This window comes from Coregonus lavaretus, assembly GCF_964263955.1.
Source record: "Coregonus lavaretus genome assembly, chromosome: 30".
NCBI classification, from domain to species: domain Eukaryota; kingdom Metazoa; phylum Chordata; class Actinopteri; order Salmoniformes; family Salmonidae; genus Coregonus; species Coregonus lavaretus.
In genome coordinates, this window is record NC_140017.1 from 26,496,356 (window position 1) to 26,524,112 (window position 27,757).

Sequence of the window (27,757 nt, forward strand, 5' to 3'; positions counted from 1 at the left end):
GTGAGCTTTCTGGCGCCCAGAGCTGCTGTAGCATCACCCAAGTGGTGCTACACAGAGTGGAAGAGAAGTCCAGTGGCTATAAGAATCAGGCTGGTTCCCAGACTTGCCCTCTACAAGGTCATCAGCAGACTCCATCACCAACCATCCTCTGACCAGCTCTCTCCGCTCAAGCCGTGAACTGAACCCCTCCATCTTCAGAGGATGCAGCTTTCAAAGACTTGGCCTCTATTAGTTGACCTGTCATGATATATTGCCTGTTTGTTTGCTCTTGAAGCGCCTTAAGTTCTATGAAAAGCACTATACAAATGTAATAAATTAACTAGATGTTATGAACGCAGAATTATATTAAGTGAGATTCATGGAGAACATGCTCACTGTCACAGTGTGGCCAGGTCTCAGCCTTGCGTGAACCCATACTGAATGTTTTAAAGTAATGATGGACTGTCGTTTCTCTTTGCTTATTTGAGCGGTTCTTGCCATAATATGGACTTGGTCTTTTACCAAATAGGGTGATCTTCTGTATACCCCCCCTACCTTGTCACATACTGGCCCACTCCATTAAATACACACGTTCATTTGTCCATACTGTACATTGCTTGGTCCCCAGATGATTTTAGTGTGACTGGAATATTATTGTTGCACTATAATTGCCCTCAAATGACAGCTCTGGCACACTGTCCCCAATTCCCATTAACAAATGAGGCAATTAGCTACCCTTCCAATGGGATCCATTTAGACTCAACTTAAGGCGGTGATTGGATGAGATGTTCTCCTCAGTTAGCCAATTCCACTCTTACCGACCTGCCAAATCCATTTAGCTGGGGTAGGGGTTAAATAGGGGTAACCCTAAACCAGTGGTCCATTAAGGATCCATCTGGACCCCGCCCATGGCCGTGCCAATCCAACCCTCACCCAGCAGTGAGGGTGTGGCTAACAAGGACAGGGGTAACGTTTGCATTCTGAGTTAACAGATGTATTTTAAAAGCAAGGGTTAGAATTATGTACCGGTAGAAATCGCTCCATTCCCCAACACTGCAAACAATGTTTCCATAAGAGACAAAAAAATACTTGGATAGGTAGACGCACTTTATTCCTAAAACAGAAGCTGCACCGTCTGTAGCGGCACACATTTATATGTACACATATACACACACACAATTTTCTAAATCGGTCATATAAAATATATAATCTGACAATCTGTACCTCATATCCCATTTATCTGAATGCATTGAATTACTGTGCAACAAACTCTGCCACTATGGCGGAGCTGTAAATCCTGTCCACTCAAAAGGAAGGGATATAAATGCCCAGCCTACTTAGTCTGTACATCAGGGCAATAAAAAAAGGTCAATACCCTTTGAAAAAATAATACTCTAAAAGCGGCCTACAGCAAATTCACTTGAGCGGGTTTTGGTTTTGTAATTGAGAAGATTACTTAACATTTTAAACCAATTCCTTTTAAAGTCAGATAGCAATACACAACCTTTAGATTTTTATATATAAAAGATAAAGAAATGACACATTTAAAAACTTACAATAAATAATATATATGCAGGCATTTCATTAAGATAACATTTTATCATCAGAAGATTGAAATCTAAGATCATTAAAAAGACTATTCTCCTTTATGAAAAGTCCCTTTTCATCCAAAATGGACACTTGGCATTTGATTGATAGGATAGGACACCTCCAGTGCTGCCATGGAGACGCTGGCTGGGGGGAGATTCCTTATGGCCATGCCCCAACCCTGAAGTGTTGAGGGTCAATCCCCTTCAGGGAATCCCCTCCATTAGTTTCATGATGAGGTCCATAGATCCACTAGATTCCCCTGGGTTAGATCCCACTTGATATCCTTGTTCAGAGCATGTTCATGATAAAGTTGTACATCTGGTTGAGCACCACAAAGTGAACAGGTAGACAGGAGCGCCGGTCCTGAGTGGCAGGGTCACACGTCAGCCAGGAGAGGGCGTTGTACTGCTCCAGCACAAACCTGTCAGGGGCAGAGAACACATCACTAGGTATAACTAACTATACATTCAATTCACCCCTCTTTTCTAATAGACCTATGCTCTGCCTATCAAATCAATGTATTGCCCATTTGTTATTTCATATGGCTTCCCTTCCATATTGAGCACTGTACCTGAGCACATCTGAGGTGTGGTTGGAGTCCAGAGGGTGGGAGTGTTTGCTGTGGAGGAGCTCGTCTGATTGGACGGAGGACACGTGGAGGTGCAGGGAGGCCTGGGGAGGGACGACAGATGACAAGAGGTCAGCTAGAAGAACACCCGAACATCACACCAGTTACATTAGAAAAGGGAAACATTCAAATGACAGGACTCCTGATCAAGTACACATTTAAGTAAAGCAGAAATGTGCTGCTGAGTTTCAGGACCAGAGAAGAACAAAAGCCTTTGGGAGCAGAGTGAGTGTGAGGTTAACTGTCAGAGGAGCGGTAGGTAGGTACCTTGAGGAACAGTGGGCACTGGTTCTGTGCCTGGGGGCAGGCTGACCAGAACCAGTCAGGCAGGGGACCAGCCTTGGCTGTGGAGATGAAGTAGCCCAGAGCCATAGGCTGCTGCAGGATGTTCAGGGCCTCCTCGTGGGACTCCATACGGTCTGTGCTCTGGCCCTGGAACACACAGGGACATAGGGAGACACCACCAATCCTTATTCAACCTTAATTTAACAGTAGCCAGGTAAGCATACTCCTGCTGGTAGCGTTGTAGAGGGGCTTACCTTGCTGCCGTCTCCCCCCTGGTGATAGTGTCCACCCGGGGAGTGAACAGGGGAGGTGGTGGGGGAGTTAGGCAGGATGTTGATGAGGTCAGGGTCCACCATGTCGTTATCAAACAGGTCAAAGATGCCCATCCCATCTGAACCATCTATGGAGAGGGATAAACACAAAAGGGTCATTCAAGACTATATCCCAGTAGCTCAGACAGAGAGCTGCTCTGTCTCCCTGTTTCGGTAACATCGCCCTGTGTGGAGCCAGACTACAGCCGGAGTCTAGAAATGCATCAACACCTACAGTGTGTGTGTGTGTGTTACTGACCAGGGTTGATGGGGTTGAAGGCGATGTCTATGTTCTGTTCGGTGGTGGCGTTGTTGACCTGCACCATGGCCGAGGTGGGGAACACCAGGATGTGGGTGCAGGACGTGTCCTGAGGAGTGCTCAGCTGGGACGTCTGCATGTTCAGAGTGGTGCTGCGGCCAAACACTGAGCCTGTCGACACAGAGTCTACACAGCAGAGAGAGAGGGGTTAACACGATACAGACATCAACAAAACATTTCAGGAAATTCAGTGGACTCAGACAGAGGAAGCAAGGCCGCACTGTGCTGCCATCGCTCAAGGTTCAACTTCTGCTCGTTTTTACCTGGCATGATGACAAAGGAGCCCTGGGGCTCCATGGCGACTAGGCATGCGCTGAGGATGCTGGGAGTGTCTGCGGCAGAGATGCCACACATCCTGCAGGTCTCCTTGAGGCGCTTGCTGAGAGACTGCAGGTTCCTCCTGCTCAACAGAATACTCCAGTCTGGAACACCGAGGGAGACAGGGAGGCTGTCATCAGTCAGGGCACAACAGATCATGTACAACTCACTATGTATATTGAACAAAAATATAAAATGCAACATGTGACAATTTCAAAGATTTTACTGAGTTGCAGTTCATAAGGAAAATGTGTCAATTGAAATAAATTAATTAGGCCCTAATCTATGGATTTCACATGACTAGGAATACAGATATGCATCTGTTGGTCACAGATACCTTAAAAAAAAGGAAGGGGCGTGGATCAGAAAACCAGAAAGTATCTGGTGTGACCATTTTCCTCATGCAGCGATCTCCTTCACCCTAGAGTTGATCAGGCTGTTGATTGTGGCCTGTGGAATGTTGTCCCACTCCTCAATGGCTGTGCGAAGTTGCTGGATTTTGGCGGGAACTGGAACACGCTGTTGTACACGTCGATCCAGAGCATACCAAACGTGCTCAGTGGGTGACATGTCTGGTGAGTATGCAGGCCATGGAAGAAACGGGGACATTTTCTACTTCTAGGAATTGTGTACAGATACTTGCGACATTGGGCCGTGCATTATCATGCTGAACCATGAGGTGATGGTGGCAGATGAATGGCATAACAATGGGCCTCAGGATCTCGTCACGGTATCTCTGCGAATTCAAATTGCCATCGATAAAATGCAATTGTGTTTGTTGTCTGTAGCTTATGCCTGCTTATTCCATAAACCCACCGCCACCATGGGGCACTCTGTTCACAATGTTGACATCAGCAAACCGCTCGTCCACACGACGACATACACGCGGTCTGCCATCTGCCCGGTACATCTGTGAAGAGCAAACTTCTCAAACGTACCAGTGGCCATCGAAGGTGAGCATTTGCCCACTGAAGTCGGTTACAACGCCAAACTGCAGTCCGGTCAAGACCCTGGTGAGGACGACGAGCACTCAGATGAGCTTCCCTGAGACGGTTTCTGAGTTTGTGCAGAAATTATTCGGTTGTGCAAACCCAGTTTCGTCAGCTGTCTGGGTGGCTGGTCTCAGATGATCACACAGGTGAAAAAGCCAGATGTGGAGGTTCTGGGCTGGCGTGGTTACACGTGGTCTGCGGTTGAGAGGCTGGTTGGACGTACCGCCAAATTCACTAAAGCGACATTGGAGGCGACTTATGGTAGAAAAATTTACATTCAATTTTCTGGCAACAGCTCTGGTGGACATTCCTACAGTCAGCATGCCAATTGCACACTCCCTCAACTTGAGACAAATGTGGCATTGTGTTGTGTGACAGAACTGCACATTTTAGAGTGGCCTTTTATTGTCCCCAGCACAAGGTGCACCTGTGTAATTAATCAGCTTCTTGATATGCCACACCTGTCAGGTGGACGGATTATCTTGGCAAAGGAGAAATGCCCATTAACAGGGATGTAAACAAATTCATGCACAAAATTTGAGAGAAATAAGCTTTTTGTGCATACGGAAAATGTCTGGGATCTTTTATTTCAGCTCATGATACATGCGACCAACACTTTACATGTTGCGTTTATATTTTTGTTCAGTGTATATCCAGTGGTGTAAAGTACTTAAGTCGTTTTTTGGGGGGTATCTGTACTTCACTTTACTATTTGGCAACTTTTACTTTACTACATTCCTAAAGAAAATAATGCACTTTTTACTCCATACATTTTCCCTGACACCCAAAGGTAGCTGTTACATTCTGAATGCTTAGCGGGACAGGAAAATTGTCAAATTCACACTTATCAAGAGAAAATCCCTGGTCACATCCACTAAACACAAATGCTTCGTTTGTAAATTATGTCAGTGTTGGAGTGTGCCCCTGGCTATCTGTAAAAAAAAATATATATATATATGAATCGTGCCATCTGGTTTGCTTAATATAAGGAATTTGAAATTATTTATACTTAAGTACATTTGATCAATTACATTTACTTTTGATACTTAAGTATATTTAAAACCAAATACTTTTACTCAAGTAGTATTTTACTGGGTGACTCACTTTTCCTTGAGTCATTTTCTATTAACGTAGCTTTACTTTTACTCAAGTATGACAATTGGGTACTTTTTCCACCACTGTGTACATCTCCCACATCTGGTGGAGTTTGGACTAGTGTGGCATACCTCGTAACTCTCCGTGGCCCATTCTGCCCAGGCGGCCAATCACCACCCTCCAGGGCAGTGATGTCACCTGCACCAAGCCTAGACACCACTCCCACAGCTTCTGCAGGCCCAGTCGTCTGGCTGAACCCTTTTTCCTCCGAGCCCTGGACAGAGGACACAACAAACAATCATCACAAAAGAGACAAAGATTCTGAACTGAATTTGTTTGCATGTCGAGTGTCTACCATTTGACTTTGTGTGTCACTGACCTGTTAGGCACATCGATGCTGATGATGCATGTCTCCAGCAGCTCTCCTGATTGGTCAGTACAGGAGGCTAGGAGCCAGCGCTGGTCATGCGACAGGCAGTAGCCCACAAACAGCACGTTGTACTTCTGAGAGGCTTCGCCGAACGTCTCCCCCAGCTCTGTCTGCTTGTCCTTGATGGGCGCCAGGATGAACGGTGGTGTGTACAGACGCAGACACTCTGGCCTCTGCACAGGTGTGAAAGTCAAAGCCAATGGTTCATTATGTGTCACTTAGCAAGCTGCATTTAGTAAGCCATTGTAATTTATTCAAAAGAGCAGTGGTCTCTTGGATCATCAAGGTATATGCAAGGAGTTGCCAAAGACCAGGATGTTATGTTAAACAGACCATTCACATTGTGACAGTTTCTAAAACTGATAAGCAGTCAATCAATCCAGTAATAATATTTGTGTGGTTTTAGTGCAGTTTCTTTTGTGTGGTGTGTTGTTTACCTCTGTGCTCCTCAGTGCCAAGTCGATGGCCAGGCCAGGGCCGAAGCCCGTCAGAGCCTTGATGTTGGTGTTGCCGGGGAGGGGCCGTCTGCACTGGGTGAACACCGAGAAGGCTAGGGACTTTAGGTGCTGACCGTAGAGATGACGCTCCTCAATGCGCACAGGCTGCAACAGGTACTGACAGGGAATGATCTGACCAACACAACACATGGCATATTGTTAGAAACAGCCTTTTTAACCACACCAACCCCAACAGGGGTTTGAGATAACTTGTCTATAGAGCGAATGTGCTGAACATAAATGTGAATGGTCTGCAGTCTGGCTACATGTGTCAAGTCCTCCATTACCTGCACAGACACAGAGTTTCTGATGTGAGGTGGCAGGAACTGGAGCATCTCTACATAGCAGCGCAGCAGACCCAGCGTCCACACACTGGAGTGGGTGTCGCTCTCCCCGTCCTCGTAGCTGAAGGGGTCCACGATGTAGACCACAATGGCGGGGGGGAACGTCACGGCGTGGGACTCTCCGTCTGTAGGGACGCCCACCTTGTCTCTCTCCAATGTGCTGTAGAGAGAGCAGCACTCGGGTCAAAGGTCAACCAGCCAATAATCAACTAGCTTTTAAGTATTAAAGACATTTAGCAGGCCAAATGTTCTCTTCCAGACAAGTCTAGTGCATAACAATGGGAGAGATGGGTAAGGTTTTGCAGTAGTAATTCAGCCTATTCCAAGTGCTAGTCAATTACAAACTTAGGGCTACAAGTGGTGCTTCAGAAAATCATTTAAATCAGTGACTAAACCAGAGGATGTCAGATGGTGGGGTTACATACGTCTCTACGGGCTCGGTGCTGGCCTGGGGCTGGTTGGCAGTGGGGCCATTCTCCCCTGCAGTCTGAGCATCCGACTGGGGCCCATTCTGGGAGACGCTGCCCTGCAGGCCTGATGTCCCGAATGGTGTGTAGGAGCTGGGCTTGGCTGATGGCATTCCTACCCCCCCTATCACTCCCACTGCCTGGGGGCCTGTGGAGGAGGGTGGGGTGCTGTTGGTGTTGGCAGGCTGGGCAGAGCTGCTGCTGGTGGAGCTCTGGGGACCTGAGGAGGGGGTGGTGGAGCCGGGGGACTGGGGGGAGGCAACAGTGGGGCCGCGCTGGTTCAACAGAGAGCTGTCCAGAGACTGCCCAGCCAGGTATGGAGCTGAGGAGAGTAACAAATAGGGAAAGAAAAAGATGACCAATGTCTGATATTAAGCCACACCCAACTCAGAAAATAACCAATAAATGACATCTGAATATTTGCTTCTTGCCTTTTGTACAAGCCACATCAAACATAAACCCAAAAGAGATCCTCGCTCTTATTCAGTACAATCTCCTGAAATAGAAGATGGCAATCTAATGAAGACGTACCCAGGTCATGCCGGCACACTTGGGCGTAGAGTTTGAGTTTGCTGAAGGCCTCGCTGTTCCCGTTGCTGCTGGCCATCTTGAGGAACCAGTCACTGAGGGGCTGCTCTGCCAGGTTCCTGCCGTCTGCCGTACCAACCCGCAATATGCCATCTGCATGAGTCTTACAGATTGGTCTGTGCTGACCCAGTCGACAGGCCTGCAAAGAGAAAAGTGGTAAATGTACCAATTTTCTTACACATTTATGTTTTATTAGACTATGGGGAGGGGTGGCTATATGCGTGTGAGAGTGTGTCTTCTTACCTCATACACAGCCGTAAGGTCCTTGAAGAAGCTCTTAGCCCCGCGGAGCAGAGCCTCGTTCTCAGGACAGACGACTACATATCCCACGTCCCTGTGGGAGCCGAAGGGGTCCAGCAGCAGCTTCTCCCAGTAAGGCAGGCCGAAGGGCGACAGCACCACAAAGTCATACTCATAGCCCACCAGGAAGGTAGGGATGGGCAGGGGCTCTGGAGACTCATCAGTGCCTAATGGTTCAGAGAGGAGGGACAGTCAAACTCATTGCAGAATTAGTTGAGGGTGGCAGGTAGCCTAGAGGATGAGAACGTTGGGCCAGTAACTGAAAGGTTGCTGGTTCGAATCCTCGATCAGACTAGGTGAAAAATCTATCGTTGCCCTTGAGCAAGGTAATTAACCCTAATTCCTCCTGTAAGTCGCTCTGAGTAACAGCGTCTGCTAAATGACAAAACAAATAGTCAAAATATGTTTGTGTCACACATTACAAACACTTGGTTCTGACAAAAAAATCCAGATAAATCTATATGATCATGACATATTTAGAGTGCATGTGATACCAGGGATGGAATAATGCTGTGTAAACTTAAAGATAGAAAGTATGTAGAAAAGATCATGGACCTATATATTTTTTAATCATATAATATTTGAGAACTACAATCACCAAAATAAAAGCTAGACAATCAGGGTGAATTAAATAAAAACAATGAATTTAGTAGTATGGATTTTGTCATTATGTTCAAGCAAAATAACACTGCATTAGCCATGGCAAAATGCATGGAATTGCAGGAAATTAGCTTTAAAACTGCAAAGAATTCTCAGCTCCATGGAGACATTTATAAAATTGCAAGAATTCTATTCAATTCAGCCTTGCCGACAGGCCACTCCCTAAGTCCGTTTTTGAGCTAGAAAACACCCTGGATACAGTCATCTTTATGTAATATTATTATTGCTTGATTTTTAAAGTCCTTGTTTACCGTAGGATCCCCTGCCGGCCATCTTGTGAAACTGCTGCCAGGTGAGGGGTCCCTGAACGCCCCAGGAACGCACGCTCCTCTTCTTCTGGATGGCATCCTGGAGTACAGGCTGGAGGGAGAGCAGCACCCGCAGCACGTCCTGAGAGAACAGCCTGCTCACTTCTGCAGCTGGAGGGGGAAACAGAGGGAGGGAGGGGGAAACAGAGGGAGGGAGGGGGAAACAGAGGGAGGGAGGGGGAAACAGAGGGAGGGAGGGATCAGCGTCATATAAAACACATTCCCAAACAAGACTGGGTTTCACATAAAGGGAGTAGGAAGAGAGGGGAAATAGGTTTGTGCATTGTCAATGAGTGAAGGAGCGGACTCACCTTTGCGTTTAGGCCAGTTGTGTAGACACGTGCTCTTAACCAGTGCCTCATCCACCTTGCCGCCTGACATGTTGTCCATGAACTGCCGGCCATGCTCCAGAGCCATGTAGCAGTCATTATAGCAGTCCCTCTCCTCCACCCGCAGAGAAGAGCGAGAGGTGCCCGAGGACAGCGTCCTGGGGTATTCCACCCCAGCCATGGAAGAGAATGGGTTGGTGCACTGGTCCTGCAGCAGCAGGATGAGCTCGTCTGGGGGCCTCTCTTTGGGGTTGCCGGTCCTGTGAAGGGAGGCGGTGTGCAGCTCCTGAAAACGCCTCTCAGAGTCCCGGCCGGCATCCGAGCCACGCCCCACCACGTCCAGCTCGTCCTCCAGGAAGAGCCCGGCCGAGCTGCCGTAGCGACGGTTGACCACGGCGCTGAAACCACAGGTGCAGGGGTACTGGGCCTCTCCGTTGTCGTTAAGATACACGCCCACGTCAGCGCCACGGATGTTCATGTTGCACACGCACACACAGCAGCTGTCAAAGTTACAGTCCTTGAAGAGATTCATGACAGACTCAGAGAGGATGAGGGTGACGTAGAGGCTGTGGGCCTCGGGGATGGAGGGCACAGTGGCTGGCTCCACTGAGCTGAGAGGTCGGCAGGTGGAAGGGGTGGAGGCAGGCGAGTAGAGGTCAGAGATGTCGTATTTGAGCGATCCCTGGACGCTGGCAGGCCCTCTTGGGGTGCGTGGGGTACGGGGAGTGCGTGGGGTGGGGGCGGAGAAGCGGGGTGTGGCCGGGGAGGGCAGGATGCCTGTGCCGCTGTTGCTGGGTGGGGCGCTGTTGGACATGAAGGGCGTGTGGGTCTGAGGTGTGTAGCTCTGGTAGTCTGGCTCCACACTGGGGATGTTACTGAAATAGGAAGACAACAGCACACACATTAAAACCCCTGACACACAATTGGGTATATGATACTTGTATAATTCAAGTGGACCAGTCTGATTGGTTACCCGTCTTTGGTGAGGAGGCCCAAGGTTGGCACGGGGGGTATGAGCTCCAGTTTGCCCATGGTCCAGCTGGGTGTGTAAACACAGTTCTCTGGCAACTTGATGGGCATCATACACTGACTGGGCAACGTCTTCAGCGGAGCAAACATGGAGCAGCCCGTGAATGCCTTGCACGCCTCTGACTTGTACACAAATGAGAAGTCCTGGAGGTAGATGGGGTAGAGAAGGAATAAGCCACTATAACACTTCAGCAAGTCTAAGAAAAAGTACTGAAGCAGACACCAGCATGACTAGACTAAGAGTATGTTAGATAAGACATGTCAGTCTTATTCCCCCCCCAAAGAAACCTTGCACTTGTCTTTTCCTACAAGCACTGACTTTGCTGAACCTCTTAAGGATGGGACCCTTTTTTCCAATTTTCGCTTGAAATGACATTTCAAATCTAACTGCCTGAAGCAAGGATACGCATATTCTTGATACCATTTGAAAGGAAACACTTTGAAGTTTGTGGAAATCTGAAATTAATGTAGGAGAATAACACATTAGATCTGGTCAACGATAATACAAACAAAAAAACATGGTTTTCTATTTATTTTATTTTTTTCATCTTTGAAATACAAGAGAAAGGCCACAATATAATATTGCAGATTAGGCGCAATTTAGATTTTGGTCACTAGACAGCAGCAGTGTGTGTGCAAAGTTTCAGATTGATCCAGTGAACCATTGCAATTCTGGACTATTTTGTATGAAGTCTGCCCAAATGTGCCAAATTGGTCAATTGATACATTTTCAAGTACATAATTACAGAGAACATACAAAAAGTATATGGTAATACAAAATGTAAGTTGAAACACTCCCAGGAATGTTATACATGATGGATCATTAGCTTATACACTAACTTTCACACATCTAGATGGCCGGGCGGGGTGGGTGTGGAGCCAGAGACAGCAGTGGTTCAAACTGTAGAACCCAGTTCCTACATTTGAATATAAAAATTGATTTTAACAACAAAACTATGCTACATTTTCATCTCTGGGACCCTTAGGATGACAAATCAGAGCAAGATTACTGAATGTAAGTAATTTTTTTAACTTCAGAGGTGAATGTATCAAACCAGTTGGCGTGATACGTTTTTTGTTGTTGTGCACTCAAACAATAGCATGGTATTTATTCACTGTAATAGCTACTGTAAATTGGACAGTGCAGTTAGATTAACAATAATTTAAGCTTTCTGCCCATATAAGACATGTCTATGTCCTGGAAAGTTTGCTGTTACTTACAACAGTCATGCTAATCACATTAGCGCACGTTAGCTCAACTGTCCCGTATACGGGACACAGATCCCATAGAGGTTAACTGCAAGTCATTGTGGATAAGAGTGTCTGCTAGATGACTAAAATCTAAATGTAGACCCTCCACACTAGGCTGAAGTGTTAAAGGCCAGTGCAGTCAAAAATGAGATTTTACTGTGCTTTAGAAATATTTCCACACTATGAGGTTGGAATAATACTGTGAAATTATGAACATTATCATGCCCTTTTAGTGTACGAGCCGTTTGAAAAGACCACCTGAAATTTCTGCCCGTTTTTATAAGTTAATAGACCAATAACAAAGAGTTTCAAACCTCTGCCTATAACGGCTATTTTTCAGGTTACATATCCCTCCCATTAGGCTAATCCAATTAGGCCCCACACTCCGACCACTCCAAGACAGTCCTAGCAAAATTCTTGCTTGAGAAATTGCTCTAAGAAGCTGTTTCTTTTTTACCTTTTTTTTTTATGTATATATATTTTTTGGTACTTTTCCACCCCTTTTTCTCCCCAATTTCGTGATATCCAAATTGGTAGTTACAGTCTTGTCCAATCGCTGCAACTCCCGTACGGACTCGGGAGAGGCGAAGTTCGAGAGCCATGCGTCCTCCGAAACACGACCCTGCCAAGCTGCACTGCTTCTTGACACACTGCTTGCTTAAACCGGAAGCCAGCCGCACCAATGCGTCTGAGGAAACACTGTACAACTAGCGACAAGAGTCATCGTGCATGCGCCCATCCCGCCACAAGGAGTCGCTGGAGCACGATGGGACGAGGACATCCCAGCCGGCCAAACCCTCCCCTAACCCGGAAGACGCTGGGCCAATTGTGCGCCGCCTCATGGGTCTCCCGGTCGCGGCCAGCCCGTGACACAGCCTGGGATCGAACCCGGGTCTGTAGTGGCCCCAATCGGGAGGCGCCACTTGTGAGGCCCTTTTTGACCATTTTAATTGAAAACAATAACAGTAAGGTACTTAATTATTACTCAAATGATTTGATTTCGAGATAAAAACGGCAGCGTTGGGCCTTTAAGTTACCTTGATCTCGGAGGGCTTGGGGCTGCAGAAGCCTTCCTCCACCTCCATCTTGTAGTGGCTGCTAAACTGGCTCCCATCCAGCAGAGTGAGGCCCACCCCGGCCTCCAGGCCACCGTAGTCCTTCCCCCCAGTGTTCATAGGGGAGTAGCCCATGATGTGCTGCTCCAGAGAGGGAGGGGTGGGGAACATCTTGTGCAGGTCAGCAGAGCCTGGGGACAGGAAAGTGAACGGAGGAATCACCCTATTGTTTGATAAATTAATGTAGGATACAGTGATGACCTAAAGAGGAACTTTAGGGAAGGAATTGGAGAAAGGGAACATACTTATGCAGGACAGAGGGTCCAGATTTGATGTTTTGTGTTCCTTACTGCCAAACTTGTCTCCATGAACTCCTGCTCTCCTGGATCCAGGCTGTGGGGGACAGAACGTTTTGAATATGTTTTAAATAGGCTTTGATCAAAACATGTAGAGAGCTTTTCTAAGACTTTACACAATGTTCTGTTAGCAAAGTATCAACTGGAGATATAGAAATGGACAAAAGGATATGTAACCCAAACTATGTTTCCCTCCCATGTAGATGAGAACTACAGTGCCTTCAGAAAGTATTCATACCTCTTAACTGATTCCACATTGTTGTTACAGCCCGAATTCAAAATAAATATTTTATCTATTTCCCCCCCCCCCCACCCATCTACACACAATACCCCATGACAAAGTGAACAGATATTGAGAAATGTTAGTTAAATTTATTGAAAATTAACTACAGTATCTCATTTACATAAGTAGTCACACCAACGAGTCAATACTTTGTAGAAGCACCTTTGGCGGCGATTACAGCTTTGAGTGTATCCGCTTTGCACATCTGGATTCAGAGATTTTCTCCCATTCTTCCTTGCAGATTTTCTCAAGCTCTGTTAAGTCAGATGGGGAGCAGTAGTGAACAGCAATCTTCAAATCTTTCCACAGATTTTCACTGAGATTCAAGTCTTTCACATTCTTGTTCTGAAGCCAATCCAGCATTGCTTTGGCTGTATGCTTGGGGTCATTGTCCCGTTGGAACGTAAATCTTCGCCCCCAGCCTAAGGTAGTTTGCACTCCGAAGCAGGTTCTCATCGAGGATTTGCTTGTATTTGGCTCCATTCATTGTTCCCTCTATCCTTACCAGTCTTCCAGTCCCCGCCGCTGAAAAGCATCCCCATAGCATGATGCTGCCACCACAATGCTTCATGGTAGGGATGGTGTTAGACGGGTGACGAGCTGTGGTTGGTTTTCTCCAGACATAGCACTTTCCATTCAGGCAAAATAGTTACTTTTTTGCTTCATCGGACCACAATCTTTTGCCTTATGCTCAGTCTTTCACGTGCATTTTTGCAAACTCCAGGTGTGCGGTCATGTGCCTTTTTCTCAGGAGTGGATTCTGTCTGGCCACTCTCCCATAAAGCCCAGATTGGTGAAATGCTGTAGAGACTGTTGTCCATCTGGCAGGTTCTCCCATCTCAGCCAAGGAACTATGTAGTTCTGTCAGAGTGGTCATTGGGTTCTTGGTCACCTCCCTGACCAAGGTCCTTCTTGCCCGGTTGCTCAGTTTGGTCAGACAGCCAGCTCTAAGCAGAGTCTGGGTAGTTTCATATTTCCCAATGATGGAGACCACTGTGCTCTTGGAAACTTTAAACACTTTAGAAATTATTTTTATACCCTTCCCAGATATATGCCTAATTACAATTATTTTTCATTTCATTGGACTTACATGCACTGTCAACTGTGGGACCTTATATAGACATGTGTTTCTTTCTAAATCAATTGAATTGGCCCCAGGTGGACTCCAATCAAGTTGTAGTAACATCTCAAGGATGATCAAAGGAAATTGGATGCGCCTGAGCTCAATTTAGACTGTCATAGCAAAGGAGCGTATTTAAATTTCAATACATTTGCTAAAATCTCTAAAAAATGTATTGAATCCATTTTGAATTCAGCCTGTAACACAACAAAATGTGGATTAAGTCGAGGGGTATGAATACTTTCTGGAGACACTATACTCTACTGACCGCTAGCTCATCTTCATCTGAGTTGAAGAGGTTGTCCAGGTCGTTGATGGACACAGCCAGGTCTGTCTCATGAATGAGGCTGGTGGAGGGTACAGGCTTTCCACCAGCTGCACCCTGACCATCTGCACACACACAGACACAACAACAAAGGAAGTTCCCCTCAGTAACCACTCTGGATGACCATTTTATTGACATTCCACTCTTGTAGTTTTATAGGAGTGATTAAAACAAAGTCTTCAACAAGAAGGAAATGCTCACCATCTGCTAAGGTCCCACTGCCATCATCACCCTAAGAGAAAACAAACACCAGCATAAAACATGTGTTATTCTCTTGGCATCTGCTACATCAGTGGTTCCCAACCAGGGGTACTAGGTCCCATGGGGGTACTTGGTCTATCCACAGGGGGTACTTGAGAAGACTCATGAGACCATAGGCTTACTGGTAAAAATGCACAAGGGGGTACTTCAGGGGTACTCCGGGCAAAGCAAAATTCAGTTGGTGGTACAGTAAGCAAAAATGTTGGGAACCACTGTGCTACATCATCCCATAAGCAAAGGAGTAGCAAACACGTCAACTGAACTAACAAATCCTACCACTTTAGGTAGGTAGAATTCGCAAAAGGGTATAGAGATAACTATGGAATGAATTCTTAGAAACTCAAGTTTGATACTAACCTTGTGTCTCTTGCTGCTCTCTCTGTCCGAGCCTGGTTTGTCCTTCTTGTCAGTGAACGTGAACTCCTCGTCTCCCTCCACGAAGGCGTAGGGGTCTGGCTCCTCCTCCTGGTCCTCGTCAGCCATGGCAGCCGCCAGGTGGCTGTTCCTCCTCTGGGTGTAGGTCCTCACCAGGTCGTCAGACACCTTCAGAGGCCTGCCAGAGCCAGACATCAACCTGAGAGGAGAATGTTACACAGATGATCAGTAATCATGTGAAAGGAGGGGAAACTGCATATATAATGATCCAAGTAGATGTACACAGAGGGAGAGTGGGTGAAACCAAATATCTATCATAGCCATTCATCACCTTGGTGCTTGTAGTAAGGTTTATCATCACATCTTGGAAGAGAGGAGGGGTAGTGTACTCACTCTGTGACAGAGACAATGTTCTCCTGCCCTCCTCCTCCCCCGGAGTCATCCTGTAGTTTGTCCACAGGCAACAGTGGTGTCAAGAAGTCTGAGGTCTTCTTCCGTGGCAGGTTGAAGTACTTCCAGGGGTTGTGGGCCGAGTCTTCATTGGGGTTGATGGCTGAGCCCACGTAGACAGTGGGTTCCAGAGAATCAGGGTAGGCAGGGGGGAAAGGCAGGGGCAGGGGCTCGTCAGACAAGGTCTTCTGGGGCAGCAGGCAGGGCTCGGAGGAGGGGGGGTAGAAGTGTTGGTGGATGGGCGTGGAGGAGCTCTTCATGGCCCCAGGGTCTTCCTCTCCGCGCTCGCAGGGGTGGGGGCTGAGAGGAGGGGGCTGGGGGGAGCCAACCAGGTCTTGGGGGGGCCTGTGGGTGTGCAACATGGGGGCTTTGGAAGGGGCTGTGTCCATGTGGTGCAGGCTGGGGTAGGGGCCCTCATCCTGAGTTCTCATACACAGCCTCTGGGGCTCCATGGCCTGCTCCTCAAACACATAGCTGCGGTGGTGGAAGGGTGTCTGGGGCCTCTTCTGCAGCTTCTCCCCTTTCTCCAGCTTCTCGCCCAGCTTGTGTTTGGGGGGCAGCTGTGGGGGCTGGCCCACCGACGGGGGGTTTCCTGAGGTGCTGCCTGATCTTTGCTTCTGGTTTTTATGCCTGGGGTAAAGAGACAAATTATTTGAATTTACTGAATGTTCATTTCCAAGAAGTCTGTGATTAAATCAGATCCCCTAAAGGACTCGTGAGTTATGGGGGAAAATTCATGTCAGCTTAAAACACGGCCCGCAGGCCAGATCTGGCCCAAGACAATTCTATCCGGCTTTCTCAATGATTTGGGTTGTCAATTCTCTTTGGCCCGCTTCCATACCGACCACGACACGCTGCACTACAAGTCCCAGCAAGCACTGCCAACTTGTTGCGCTCCAAAGGCAGTGCATTGCCACACACACACACCCCTCCTCCCAGACCCACACACACTCAGGAGCCAGCCAGTGCGCTGTAACAAGTCACTAAACATTGGCAGCAGCCCAACTGTTTTCCTTAATGGCTCTGACCGAATCTTCTACCTGACCGAATGTTTAAGTTGTAGGCTAAATATTGATGCCAAGTTTCAATTCCAACGGGTCATTGGTATAGCCTAAAGAAAATGCCATCTTGGTGTCAAAAAGCTGTTAGATAAAGGATTCACATGCGAGTATAAATTACTACTAAAGGACACACACGCAAGTATAAATCAGTTAACAGTTGAGTCATCTACTTTATGAAATTACAGCCTGATGTGCATGCACATCAATTGCGCTGTCCCGTTTATAGCGCGCAGTAGAGGGAAAGTGCACAGGCAGTCCTCCTACGCTACTATAATGTTGCAGTCTGGCTTCGGTTTTTAAAGCTTGACAATGAATAACCAAAAAACTAATATTTTTTTATTAGGGTCGCATCATATTAAACAATGCACATCTGCAAGCATAGGCTGGACAAATATACAGTGGGGAAAATTTGTATTTAGTCAGCCACCAATTGTGCAAGTTCTCCCACTTAAAAAGATGAGGCCTGTAATTTTCATCATAGGTACCCGTCAACTATGACAGACAAAATGAGAAGAAAAAAAATCCCGAAAATCACATTGTAGGATGTTTAATGAATTTATTTGCAAATTATGGTGGAAAATAAGTATTTGGTCAATAACAAAAGTTTCTCAATACTTTGTTATATACCCTTTGTTGGCAATGACACAGGTCAAACGTTTTCTGTAAGTCTTCACAAGGTTTTCACACACTGTTGCTGGTATTTTGGCCCATTCCTCCATGCAGATCTCCTCTAGAGCAGTGATGTTTTGGGGCTGTCGCTGGGCAACACAGACTTTCAACTCCCTCCAAAGATTTTCTATGGGGTTGAGATCTGGAGACTGGCTAGGCCACTCCAGGACCTTGAAATGCTTCTTACGAAGCCACTCCTTCGTTGCCCGGGCGGTGTGTTTGGGATCATTGTCATGCTGAAAGACCCAGCCACGTTTAATCTTCAATGCCCTTGCTGATGGAAGGAGGTTTTCACTCAAAATCTCACGATACATGGCCCCATTCATTCTTTCCTTTACACGGATCAGTCGTCCTGGTCCCTTTGCAGAAAAACAGCCCCAAAGCATGATGTTTCCACCCCCATGCTTCACAGTAGGTATGGTGTTCTTTGGATGCAACTCAGCATTCTTTGTCCTCCAAACACGACGAGTTGAGTTTTTACCAAAAAGTTCTATTTTGGTTTCATCTGACCATATGACATTCTCCCAATCCTCTTCTGGATCATCCAGACGGGCCTGGACATGTACTGGCTTAAGCAGGGGGACACGTCTGGCACTGCAGGATTTGAGTCCCTGGCGGCGTAGTGTGTTACTGATGGTAGGCTTTGTTACTTTGGTCCCAGCTCTCTGCAGGTCATTCACTAGGTCCCCCCGTGTGGTTCTGGGATTTTTGCTCACCGTTCTTGTGATCATTTTGACCCCACGGGGTGAGATCTTGCGTGGAGCCCCAGATCGAGGGAGATTATCAGTGGTCTTGTATGTCTTCCATTTCCTAATAATTGCTCCCACAGTTGATTTCTTCAAACCAAGCTGCTTACCTATTGCAGATTCAGTCTTCCCAGCCTGGTGCAGGTCTACAATTTTGTTTCTGGTGTCCTTTGACAGCTCTTTGGTCTTGGCCATAGTGGAGTTTGGAGTGTGACTGTTTGAGGTTGTGGACAGGTGTCTTTTATACTGATAACAAGTTCAAACAGGTGCCATTAATACAGGTAACGAGTGGAGGACAGAGGAGCCTCTTAAAGAAGAAGTTACAGGTCTGTGAGAGCCAGAAATCTTGCTTGTTTGTAGGTGACCAAATATTTATTTTCCACCATAATTAAAAAAATAAATTCATTAAAAATCCTACAATGTGATTTTCTGGATTTTTTCCCCTCACTTTGTCTGTCATAGTTGACGTGTACCTATGATGAAAATTACAGGCCTCTCTCATCTTTTTAACTTGCACAATTGGTGGCTGACCAAATACTTTTCCCCCCACTGTAATTTATATTGTTTCGTGTTAAAATGCTATATAGAGCACCCCATGGTCAATTTATAAGTGGACATTATAAAGGGGCATATTTTTTCAATAAAACAATGGCCTGTGTGGGTCGCAGTTGTATGCACGTTATATTCTAAAAACAAACAGTCTATGCCTGGCCTGTAAATTCGTAGTTTTTTCAATATGGCCCGTGAGGTGATTGAGTTAGACACCCCTGGCCTAAAACAACCCCCACCCTTATAATCAAACGTGATCCACAGTACCTTGAGCAGTTGCAGTGTGCCCTATGCGACAACTCCACAAAATCCCACACTCCTGTTTTGTCCCCCTCCTCTTCCTCACAGGTACCGTTGGTCAATGTAGCAAACTTCCTCCTGACAAAGAACCAGACAAACAGAGCTCAGCAGACAGACTCTCCTTCAATAGACCTGTAGTATATGAATCAGTAGGGTGAGGTGAAGGGTAATGTACGTACTTGTTCTGGGCCCGGTTGGTAGTGCACTCCTGCCACACGCTCTCCACCACCTGGGCAGCCAGCCTGCGGGGGATCTTGCTGCCATGGATACCACTGCTGTTGGAGCTGAAACCATCCACTGTCGAGCAGAGCTTCAACCACCTCTGTGCTGCCTGAGAATCTACAGGGGAAAAGAGAGAAACAAGTGATAATGCGCGAGAAGCCGGTGTTCTGAAGATATATTGGCACAGGTGTTGTTAGTCCCGCGACGAAGCCGAGGGTCGGCAAACCGTGCCAATATATCCTCCAAAACACAGGCTTCGAGGGCATTATCACTTTTATACAACGGATTACCAACATATCTAAATACTGATTGACATATTTTCATTAAAAAACGTTATTATGGGGCCTCCCGAGTGGCGCAGGGGTCTAAGGCACTGATCAGTGCTAGATGCGTCACTACAGATCTGGGTTCGATCCCGGGGCTGTGTCGCAGCCGGCCGCGACCGGGAGCCCCATGTGGCGGCGCACAATTGGCCCAGCATTGTCCGGGTTAGGGGAGGGTTTGGCCGGCTGGGATGTCCATGTCCCATTGCGCTCTAGCGACTCCTTGTGGTGGCCGGGCGCATGCACGCTGGCTTCGGTCGCCAGCTGTACGGTGCAGCTGGCATCCGAGTTAAGCAAGCAGTGTGTCAAGAAGCAGTGCGGCTTGGCGGGGTCGTGTTTTGGAGGACGCATGGCTCTCGATCTTCACCTCTCCCGAGTCCACACGGGAGTTGCAGCGATGGGACAAGACTAACTACCAATTGGATATCACGAAATTGGGGAGAAAAGGGGGTAAAAAGTCCCACAAAAAATATAATGTTCATTTTGATGGATTTATTCATACCATTTAATCATTCCACGAGATATAGTCCCGACACAAATCTAGGGTTGCTACCCAAGTCGTCTGGTCGTTCGTTCTATCGGTTCGGTAGCCAGGGACACGACCCAGTCGTTTATTATTTTTGTTCTAAATCTACAGACGCGACCCAGCCGTTCTAAAAGTTCCGTTGCCATGATGGCTGGCAACGTTCTTATCCCTTGCTTGCTAGCTAGCCAACTACGGCTAACACAGTCACGTCAAACAGTTTTAGTAAATAGTACCCGCAAAACACCAGTCTCAACGTCAACAGTGAAGAGGCGACTACGGGATGCTGACCTTCTAGGCAGAGTAGCAAAGGAAAAGCCATATCTCAGACTGGCCAATAAATTGAAAAGACTAAGATGGGCAAAAGGACACAGACACTGGACAGAGGAAGATTGGAAAAAAGTGTTATGGACAGATGAATCGAAGTTTGAGGTGTTCGGATCACAAAGAACAACATTTGTGAGATGCAGACCAAATGAGATCCGTGATCCGAACACCTCAAACTTCGATTCGTCTGTCCATAACACTTTTTTTCCAATCTTCCTCCGTCCAGTGTCTGTGTTCTTTTCTTAACTTCATCTTTTATTTTTATTGGCCAGTCTGAGATATGGCTTTTTCTTTGCAACTCTGCCTAGAAGGTCAGCATCCTGGAGTCGCCTCTTCACTGTTGACGTTGAGACTGGTGTTTTGCGGGTACTATTTAATGAAGCTGCCAGTTGAGGACCTGTGAGGCGTATGTTTCTCAAACTAGACACTAATGTATTTGTCCTCTTGCTCAGTTGTGCGCCGGGGCCTCCCACTCCTCTTTTTATTCTGGTTAGAGACAGTTTGCGCTGTTCTGCTCTGCACGCCTATGTAGATATTCCATTAAAAATCAGCCATTTCCAGCTACAATAGCCATTTACAACATTAACAATGTCTACACTGTATTTCTGATCAATTTTATGTTATTTTAAAATGGACAATTTTTTTTATTAAAAAAAACAAAACAAGTCAATTTCTAAGTGACCCCAAACTTTTGAACGGTAGTGTATATCCAGAAAACGTATGCTGATTTATGATTTCGACTGGCTGAGAAAAGCTGCCAGCCTGTCTGTCTCGTCCCAACTCCAGACACGTTCATTAGTATGGGACAGCTGGAGATCGAATTTCAATATTGAAAATGTTTTGCAGATGTCAGAGACAGACAGCAAGGTTAATACAAATCTCCGCAGTTGAAAACCAAATGCTAGTCTAAAAGAAATGGGAGATAATGTCTAGATGCTTTTTAGTGTAGATCTAGTATATAAATTGTCTGGCTGGGCTGATGAGACTGTGGATTGCGCAGTTAGATGTAACAGAGTAAATAGGCATTTCAACATCAGATTTAGCCGGTGGTAACTTGTGGAATAAACACTGGCTGAAATGTGGTTTTAACCAATCAGCATCCAGGATTAGACCTACACATTGTATAAATTAATATCATACTCAGTATTAGTGTATACTACTTATCAAAATAATAAGTTATGAGTTATTCCTATCTAGGGAGTTTTTCCCTAGCCACTGTGCCTCTACATCTGCATTGCTTGCTCTTTTGGGTTTTAGGCTGAGTATCTGTATAAGCACTTTGTGACAACTTGATGTAAAAAGGGCTTTATAAAACACATTTGATTGATTGAACTTGAATGCATCAATGTTTAACAACTCAAAAGATGGACACTGAACCCAGATAGCTACTCATACCCTAATACACTTGCAGTGTTTGTGGTCCTAATAGACTCATTAATAAATGGTAAGGCTACCTGTTTGGGCCTCCTCTGGTGATGTGGGAGGGGTAAGGGTGACAGAGGACATGGCAGGGTCTCTGTGGGCCCCCTGGCCCTCACACAGGATGGCTGAGGGGTTGGCTGAGCCCTGGGGGGCCAGGGCAGGGAGGTCTGACTGGGGCACCAGTACTAGACAGGCAGGGTACACCATCCTCACTCCCGCTGGAACAGATCAACAGAACACATTTAGTCAGTGACAGTCTCACTCAGAAAAACACACACAATTGCAATACAACATACTAACCATTAAAATAACATATCCACATTGGACAACACACTCAACTGAAGCAACAACCCCACAACCCCCATCTTACCAACAAGGACCTCCACGGCTGCTAGTGAGTCGTCCTCCCAGTCTGCATCCTCCATCTTGTCCTCGGGGCGGTCCTTCGCGCTGGGGCTGATGGGATAGAACTGCCTCCACTCCTCAATGAGTTTCTGGGTGGGGTGATCAGACATCTTGAAGGACTGGCCCGTGACCGTCCCGTTCAGACCGTATGGACTCAAGATGACTGTGGAAGGGAGAGAGGGGACATGAAGTGTGAGGTCAGCACATGTCAGAATAGAGTCATGACCAGAGATAAATGAATTATGACAGTAGAGAGCAGGCAAGACTATGCTTTAATTATAAATACTACTGCAGCGGCATTGCCTTTGACATAAAAAAAGAGCATTTATATTTATGGACATTCCAGTATCTAACCAGTGGCAGGTTGATCAACTGTTGTCCAAATATGGCTGGGTGACCAGGACATGGCTGGTTAGACCCACCTTGCAGGGGGCTGGCATTCTGCTGTGCCAGGCTCAGATGCTCTTCACCTAGCCGCTGGACAGGCTGGTGCTGGGCAATCTCCACGCTGGTGCACACGTTACTGTCCCCATGTAGGAAAAAGGTGAACGCACACGACAGGTGCTCACTGCAGAGAGGATGGAAAAACAACACGTCAGTCTCAGATCAATCTGGAAATATAATGGTAGGTACGACATTCCTCCGACATTCCTTAGAGAAGCAATCAGACTGAAACATCATAAAAGGTTAAATGTCTTATCAGATACAGAAAAATAACAGAAAGCAAAAATCATTATTTGTCATTTGGATTAATTGGTACCAGGACAAAATGACATGTTTCATAAATGCAAAAGAATGAGCAATTAAAAGGGTTGAACAGGGAGGTCTGTTGTCCTTGACTTGACAGGATATTTCAGACATTCAATTAAAAAAACTATATCAAAACAATCTACAGTGCTATGACGATGTTAGCAGGGTTGAGGCTGGAAATAAAAGGTAAACAAAGCTTTGCTGCTGTATGCAGAGTAAAGATCCGTATGCATGATTTCTTGACAGACGGAGCAAGTCAAGATACACTGGTTTATTAAAATCGGTGCATTCTTTTTTTTCCCCTGAGGCTCACTCATGTTATATGTGCACTGAACAGTTAACACAACAGTAAACATGGTGATAAAAAAACAAAACGATTTCCTGGTTTTTTCTCTCGATCGAAAAGGTACTTAGGTGGTGGGCGTGGCAATGGGCGCAGTCGGCGCTGCTGAATTTCTTTACACCCCCATTTTGGCGGTGTAGAGAAATATTTAGCATTTTAAAAGGCAATTTTCTGCAAGTTTCATGCTATTCTACATATTCTGCCATGGAGCCGAGAGAAAATGCTATAGTTTTGAAGCTAATTTCCTGCAATTATATGCATTTTAAATACGGCTAAATTCATTGTTTTTGGAATTTTCAATTCTCCCTGATTGACTAGCTTTTATTTAGGAAATTGTAGTTCTTAAAGCTTATATTATTTAAAAAAAAAAAAAAAAAAATATATATATATATATATATATATATATATATATATATATATATATATATATAGTGCATTCGGAAAGTATTCAGACCCCTAGACTTTTTCCACATTTTGTTATAGCCATACTCTGAAATGTATTTAAAAAATAATAATCCTCAGCAATCTACACACAATAGTGAGAAAGCGAAAACAGGTTTGTAGAAATGTTTGATAATGTATTAAAAAACAGAAATACCATATTTACATAAGCATTCAGAACTATTTCTATGAGACTCAAAATTGATCTCAGGTGAATCATGTTTCCATTGATCATCCTTGAGATGTTTCTACAACTTGATTGGAATCCACCTGTGGTAAATTCAATTGATTGGACATGATTTGGATAGACACACACCTGTCTATATAAAAAAGGTCCCACAGTTGACAGTGCAGGACAGAGCAAAAACCAAGCCATGAGGTCTAAGAAATTGTCCATAGAGCTCCGAGACAGGATCGTGTCGAGGCACAGATTTGGGGAAGGGTACCAAAAAAAATTTGAGCATTGAAGGTCCCCAAGAACACAGTGGCCTCCATCATTCTTAAATGGAAGAAGTTTGGAAATACCAAGACTCTTCCTAGAGCTGGCCGCCCAGCCAAACTGAGCAATCGGGGGTGAAGGGCCTTGGTCAGGGAGGTGACCAAGAACATGATGATCACTCTGACAGAGCTCTAGAGTTCCTCTGTGGAGATGGGAGAACCTTCCAGAAGGACAACCATCTCTGCCGCACTCCACCAACCAGGCCTTTACAATAGAGTGACCAGACGGAAGCCACTCCTCAGTAAAAAGCGCGACAGCCTGCTTGGAGTTTGCCAAATGGCACCTAAAGACTATCAGACCATGAATAACAAGATTCTCTGGTCTGATGAAACCAAGATTGAACTCTTTGGCCTGAATGTGAAGCGTCACATCTGGAGGAAACCTGGCACCATCCCTACGGTAAAGCACAGTGGTGGCAGCATCATGCTGTGGGGATGTTTTCAGCCGCAGGGACTGGGAGACTAGTCAGGATCGAGGCAAAGATGAATGGAGCAAAGTACAGAGATCCTTGATGAAAACCTGCTCCAGAGCGCTCAGGACCTCAGACTGGGGCGAAGGTTCACCTTCCAACAGGACAACGCAGGAGTGGCTTCGGGACAAGTCTATGAATGTCCTTGAATGACCCAGCCAGAGCCCGGACTTGAAACCAATCGAACATCTCTGGAGAGACCTGAAAATAGCTGTGCTGACACTCCCCATCAAACCTGAGAGCTTGAGAGGATCTGCAGAGAAGAATGGGAGAAACTCCCCAAATACAGGTGTGCCAAGCTTGTAGTGTCATACCCAAGAAGATTCGAGGTTGTAATCGCTGCCAAAGGTGCTTCAACAAAGTACTGAGTAAAGGGTCTGAATACTTAAGTAAATGTATGAAAAAAGAAAGAAAAAAAATGTATGCACTCGCTTTTTATTTATTTATTTATAAAAACCTGTTTTTACTTGTCATTATGGGGTATTGTGTGTAGATTGATGAGGGACAAGTTTACACTGAAAGTGGTTTCCCATCCCGAAATGTAATTAATATACTTTTTTTTGTTTTTTTTTTTAAATACTGTTTGGCCTGAAAAAACATTTAGGCAGCCCGCCAAGGATTACAATGGCAGGAAAATACCTGTTTTCCACAACCCTTGATTTGATATAAGGTTGAAACAAAGATGGGAATGTTGGCACGAGAAGGCACATGACAGGGTTACCAATTTCAAACAAATCTTTACAATCACATTTTCACAGTCTGTGTTACATAGATAGCAGCTCCAGTACTTTGCTGAAAGGATAATAGTCTCAACATCCCAGAAATACACTAAACGGCAAATTTCCTTAAATAGGCCAAAATGTGATCACCTAGTTAAAAATAACAGACTATTATAGAATTGAAATGTTGAAACAACAAGGCTTTCTTTCCTCACTAGTGCTGCACAGCCAAGCGGCTAAACACACCAAAATAGTTCCTGTTGACATGGTTGGTGTAAAACCACAGCGCAGACTCAGCGTTTTCCAGACAGCCCTGTTTACCAGACAGAGTACAGGCGACAGTGAGACCGCTGGATCTCACTCACACACCCACTCATTTTTCACCAAGTCCAAGCAGGCACTGCTCTGCTTCAACACCCACTTGTAGATGTCTTCATCCAGAACATTGGAGGCCAAGGGGCCAATTCTCACACCCGTAAACACACCGTGACACCTTAACCCCCCAGTGAACATGCACTGCAATCACCTCAATTCGACACTCTCGCCCGGCTCACTGAAAACGTACTCTCCTGTGAGGGGGGCAGCTCTGAAATGAACTGAGCAAAACGGAAATGCTTAAAAACAGCAGCACTGCTTGAATTACCAGGGCAGGCGAAACAGGCAGGGCTCAAATTAGCCCATCAGGGCACTCCAGGATTCCCCCAGGCCCCATTCAAGCACAGGGGGAAGCCAAAACCGTGATGTCATTCCCCTTAAAGGCGTCCGCATGCTTCCCAGACTTCCAAATTGTAAGTCGCTCTGGATAAGAGCATCTGCTAAATGATGTAAATGTAAAATAACAGTTCAGAAGAGTTTGTGCATATATTATGACAACATTTAGTGACTTTTTGTTCGTTTTGGACATTTTTCAGATGGTCGGTCACATATTTTTTCTTGAGGCAAGCCGAAGTCTATGCCCCTTCATTGGTCAACAGTAGGGATTCTTCAATAAAGTATGTTGTCATTCAAGGAGAGACTACCCATTTTTTTGCAAATGTTTTCTTTGACAAATACTGCACCAAACATCATTGCGTAAAAAACGTCAAAATTAAATGACAGATTTATTGAGTTCTTTTAGATTAATTCTGACAGTTTTGAGGAAGTGTATACTGGCTACGGCGTCTCAAAATGGACAAATAGTACTATTGCCGCTTTTTTCTAATTTTTCCAGTGAAGATCTTTAAGGGAGTATGCGAGCACACCCACACCCGTTCGTTTCGCCTAGCCGAACTAAGCATGCTGACGCATTACAGGGCAAGAATTAATACAGTATGCATGTCTACTCTGTAGTCCCGTGTAGCTCAGTTGGTAGAGCATAGCGTTTGCAATGCCAGGGTTGTGGGTTCGATTCCCACGGGGGGCCAGTATGATAATGTATGCACTCACTAACTGTAAGTCGCTCTGGATAAGAGCATCTGCTAAATGACTAAAATGTACTCTCAGCAGCAGAACAAAACAATCTGCTGCTTGTTCAGCCTAAGACAGGTGCCACATAGATTCCCTAATCTTTCCAAAATAACCGTTAATGGCAGTGTAGGAGTTTTTTGGAAATGTATAGATCAGATAATCTGTGCAGGCTGGCTCACATGAACAAGCATACATTCACCTGCACTTACTAAAATACTCTCCACGGACAAAAGGAAACGCTCCAGACATCCAAGACGTAATCCAGCAGGGCTAACAGAAAAGGATACTGAAGCGGACATGTGAACAACTACTAAACATATGCTAACTTTGAAGAGCCAAGTGTCCTAGGGGGATTTCAATGAATCCATCTATCCAATGAACCTCAGGGTTTCTTTCAAGAATAAATCATAAGGGACAAAAGCGTCAGATAGGGAGCCAATGACAAAGTGTGTACATTTCTATGGCCTGTGTTAGAAAGCATATGCCCGAACATCAAGTAAGAAGAAAACTATCACACCAAGAAATAAAGAATTTCACACTAGACACCAATGCATGTCATTAACAACTTTGATTGGCATCCACTCAACTTACTGTAGGC

At 45.7% G+C, this 27,757-nt stretch overlaps 1 protein-coding gene across 1 annotated transcript in view; it reads right to left on the bottom strand.

Moving 5' to 3' along the window:
• Positions 1-1,070: 1,070 nt before the first annotated feature.
• Positions 1,071-27,757, bottom strand: part of LOC311106298 (mediator of RNA polymerase II transcription subunit 13-like) — a 30,121-nt gene continuing 3,434 nt past the window's right edge. The window contains exons 4-30 of the mRNA XM_084148601.1: positions 22,915-23,060; positions 22,458-22,655; positions 22,120-22,305; positions 19,450-19,609; positions 19,238-19,348; positions 15,889-16,575; positions 15,478-15,694; positions 15,061-15,091; positions 14,803-14,924; positions 13,081-13,168; positions 12,758-12,966; positions 10,414-10,613; positions 9,423-10,315; positions 9,055-9,222; positions 8,087-8,310; positions 7,787-7,982; positions 7,214-7,577; positions 6,732-6,948; positions 6,385-6,576; positions 5,897-6,120; positions 5,649-5,791; positions 3,376-3,534; positions 3,053-3,238; positions 2,737-2,882; positions 2,465-2,629; positions 2,141-2,241; positions 1,071-1,990 (exon numbers count right to left, since the gene is read on the bottom strand). Of these exons, the coding sequence (XP_084004727.1) occupies positions 1,858-1,990; positions 2,141-2,241; positions 2,465-2,629; positions 2,737-2,882; positions 3,053-3,238; positions 3,376-3,534; positions 5,649-5,791; positions 5,897-6,120; positions 6,385-6,576; positions 6,732-6,948; positions 7,214-7,577; positions 7,787-7,982; positions 8,087-8,310; positions 9,055-9,222; positions 9,423-10,315; positions 10,414-10,613; positions 12,758-12,966; positions 13,081-13,168; positions 14,803-14,924; positions 15,061-15,091; positions 15,478-15,694; positions 15,889-16,575; positions 19,238-19,348; positions 19,450-19,609; positions 22,120-22,305; positions 22,458-22,655; positions 22,915-23,060 (5,866 nt within the window). The 3' untranslated portion in view covers positions 1,071-1,857. The remainder of the gene's footprint in view (positions 1,991-2,140; positions 2,242-2,464; positions 2,630-2,736; positions 2,883-3,052; positions 3,239-3,375; positions 3,535-5,648; positions 5,792-5,896; positions 6,121-6,384; positions 6,577-6,731; positions 6,949-7,213; positions 7,578-7,786; positions 7,983-8,086; positions 8,311-9,054; positions 9,223-9,422; positions 10,316-10,413; positions 10,614-12,757; positions 12,967-13,080; positions 13,169-14,802; positions 14,925-15,060; positions 15,092-15,477; positions 15,695-15,888; positions 16,576-19,237; positions 19,349-19,449; positions 19,610-22,119; positions 22,306-22,457; positions 22,656-22,914; positions 23,061-27,757) is intronic.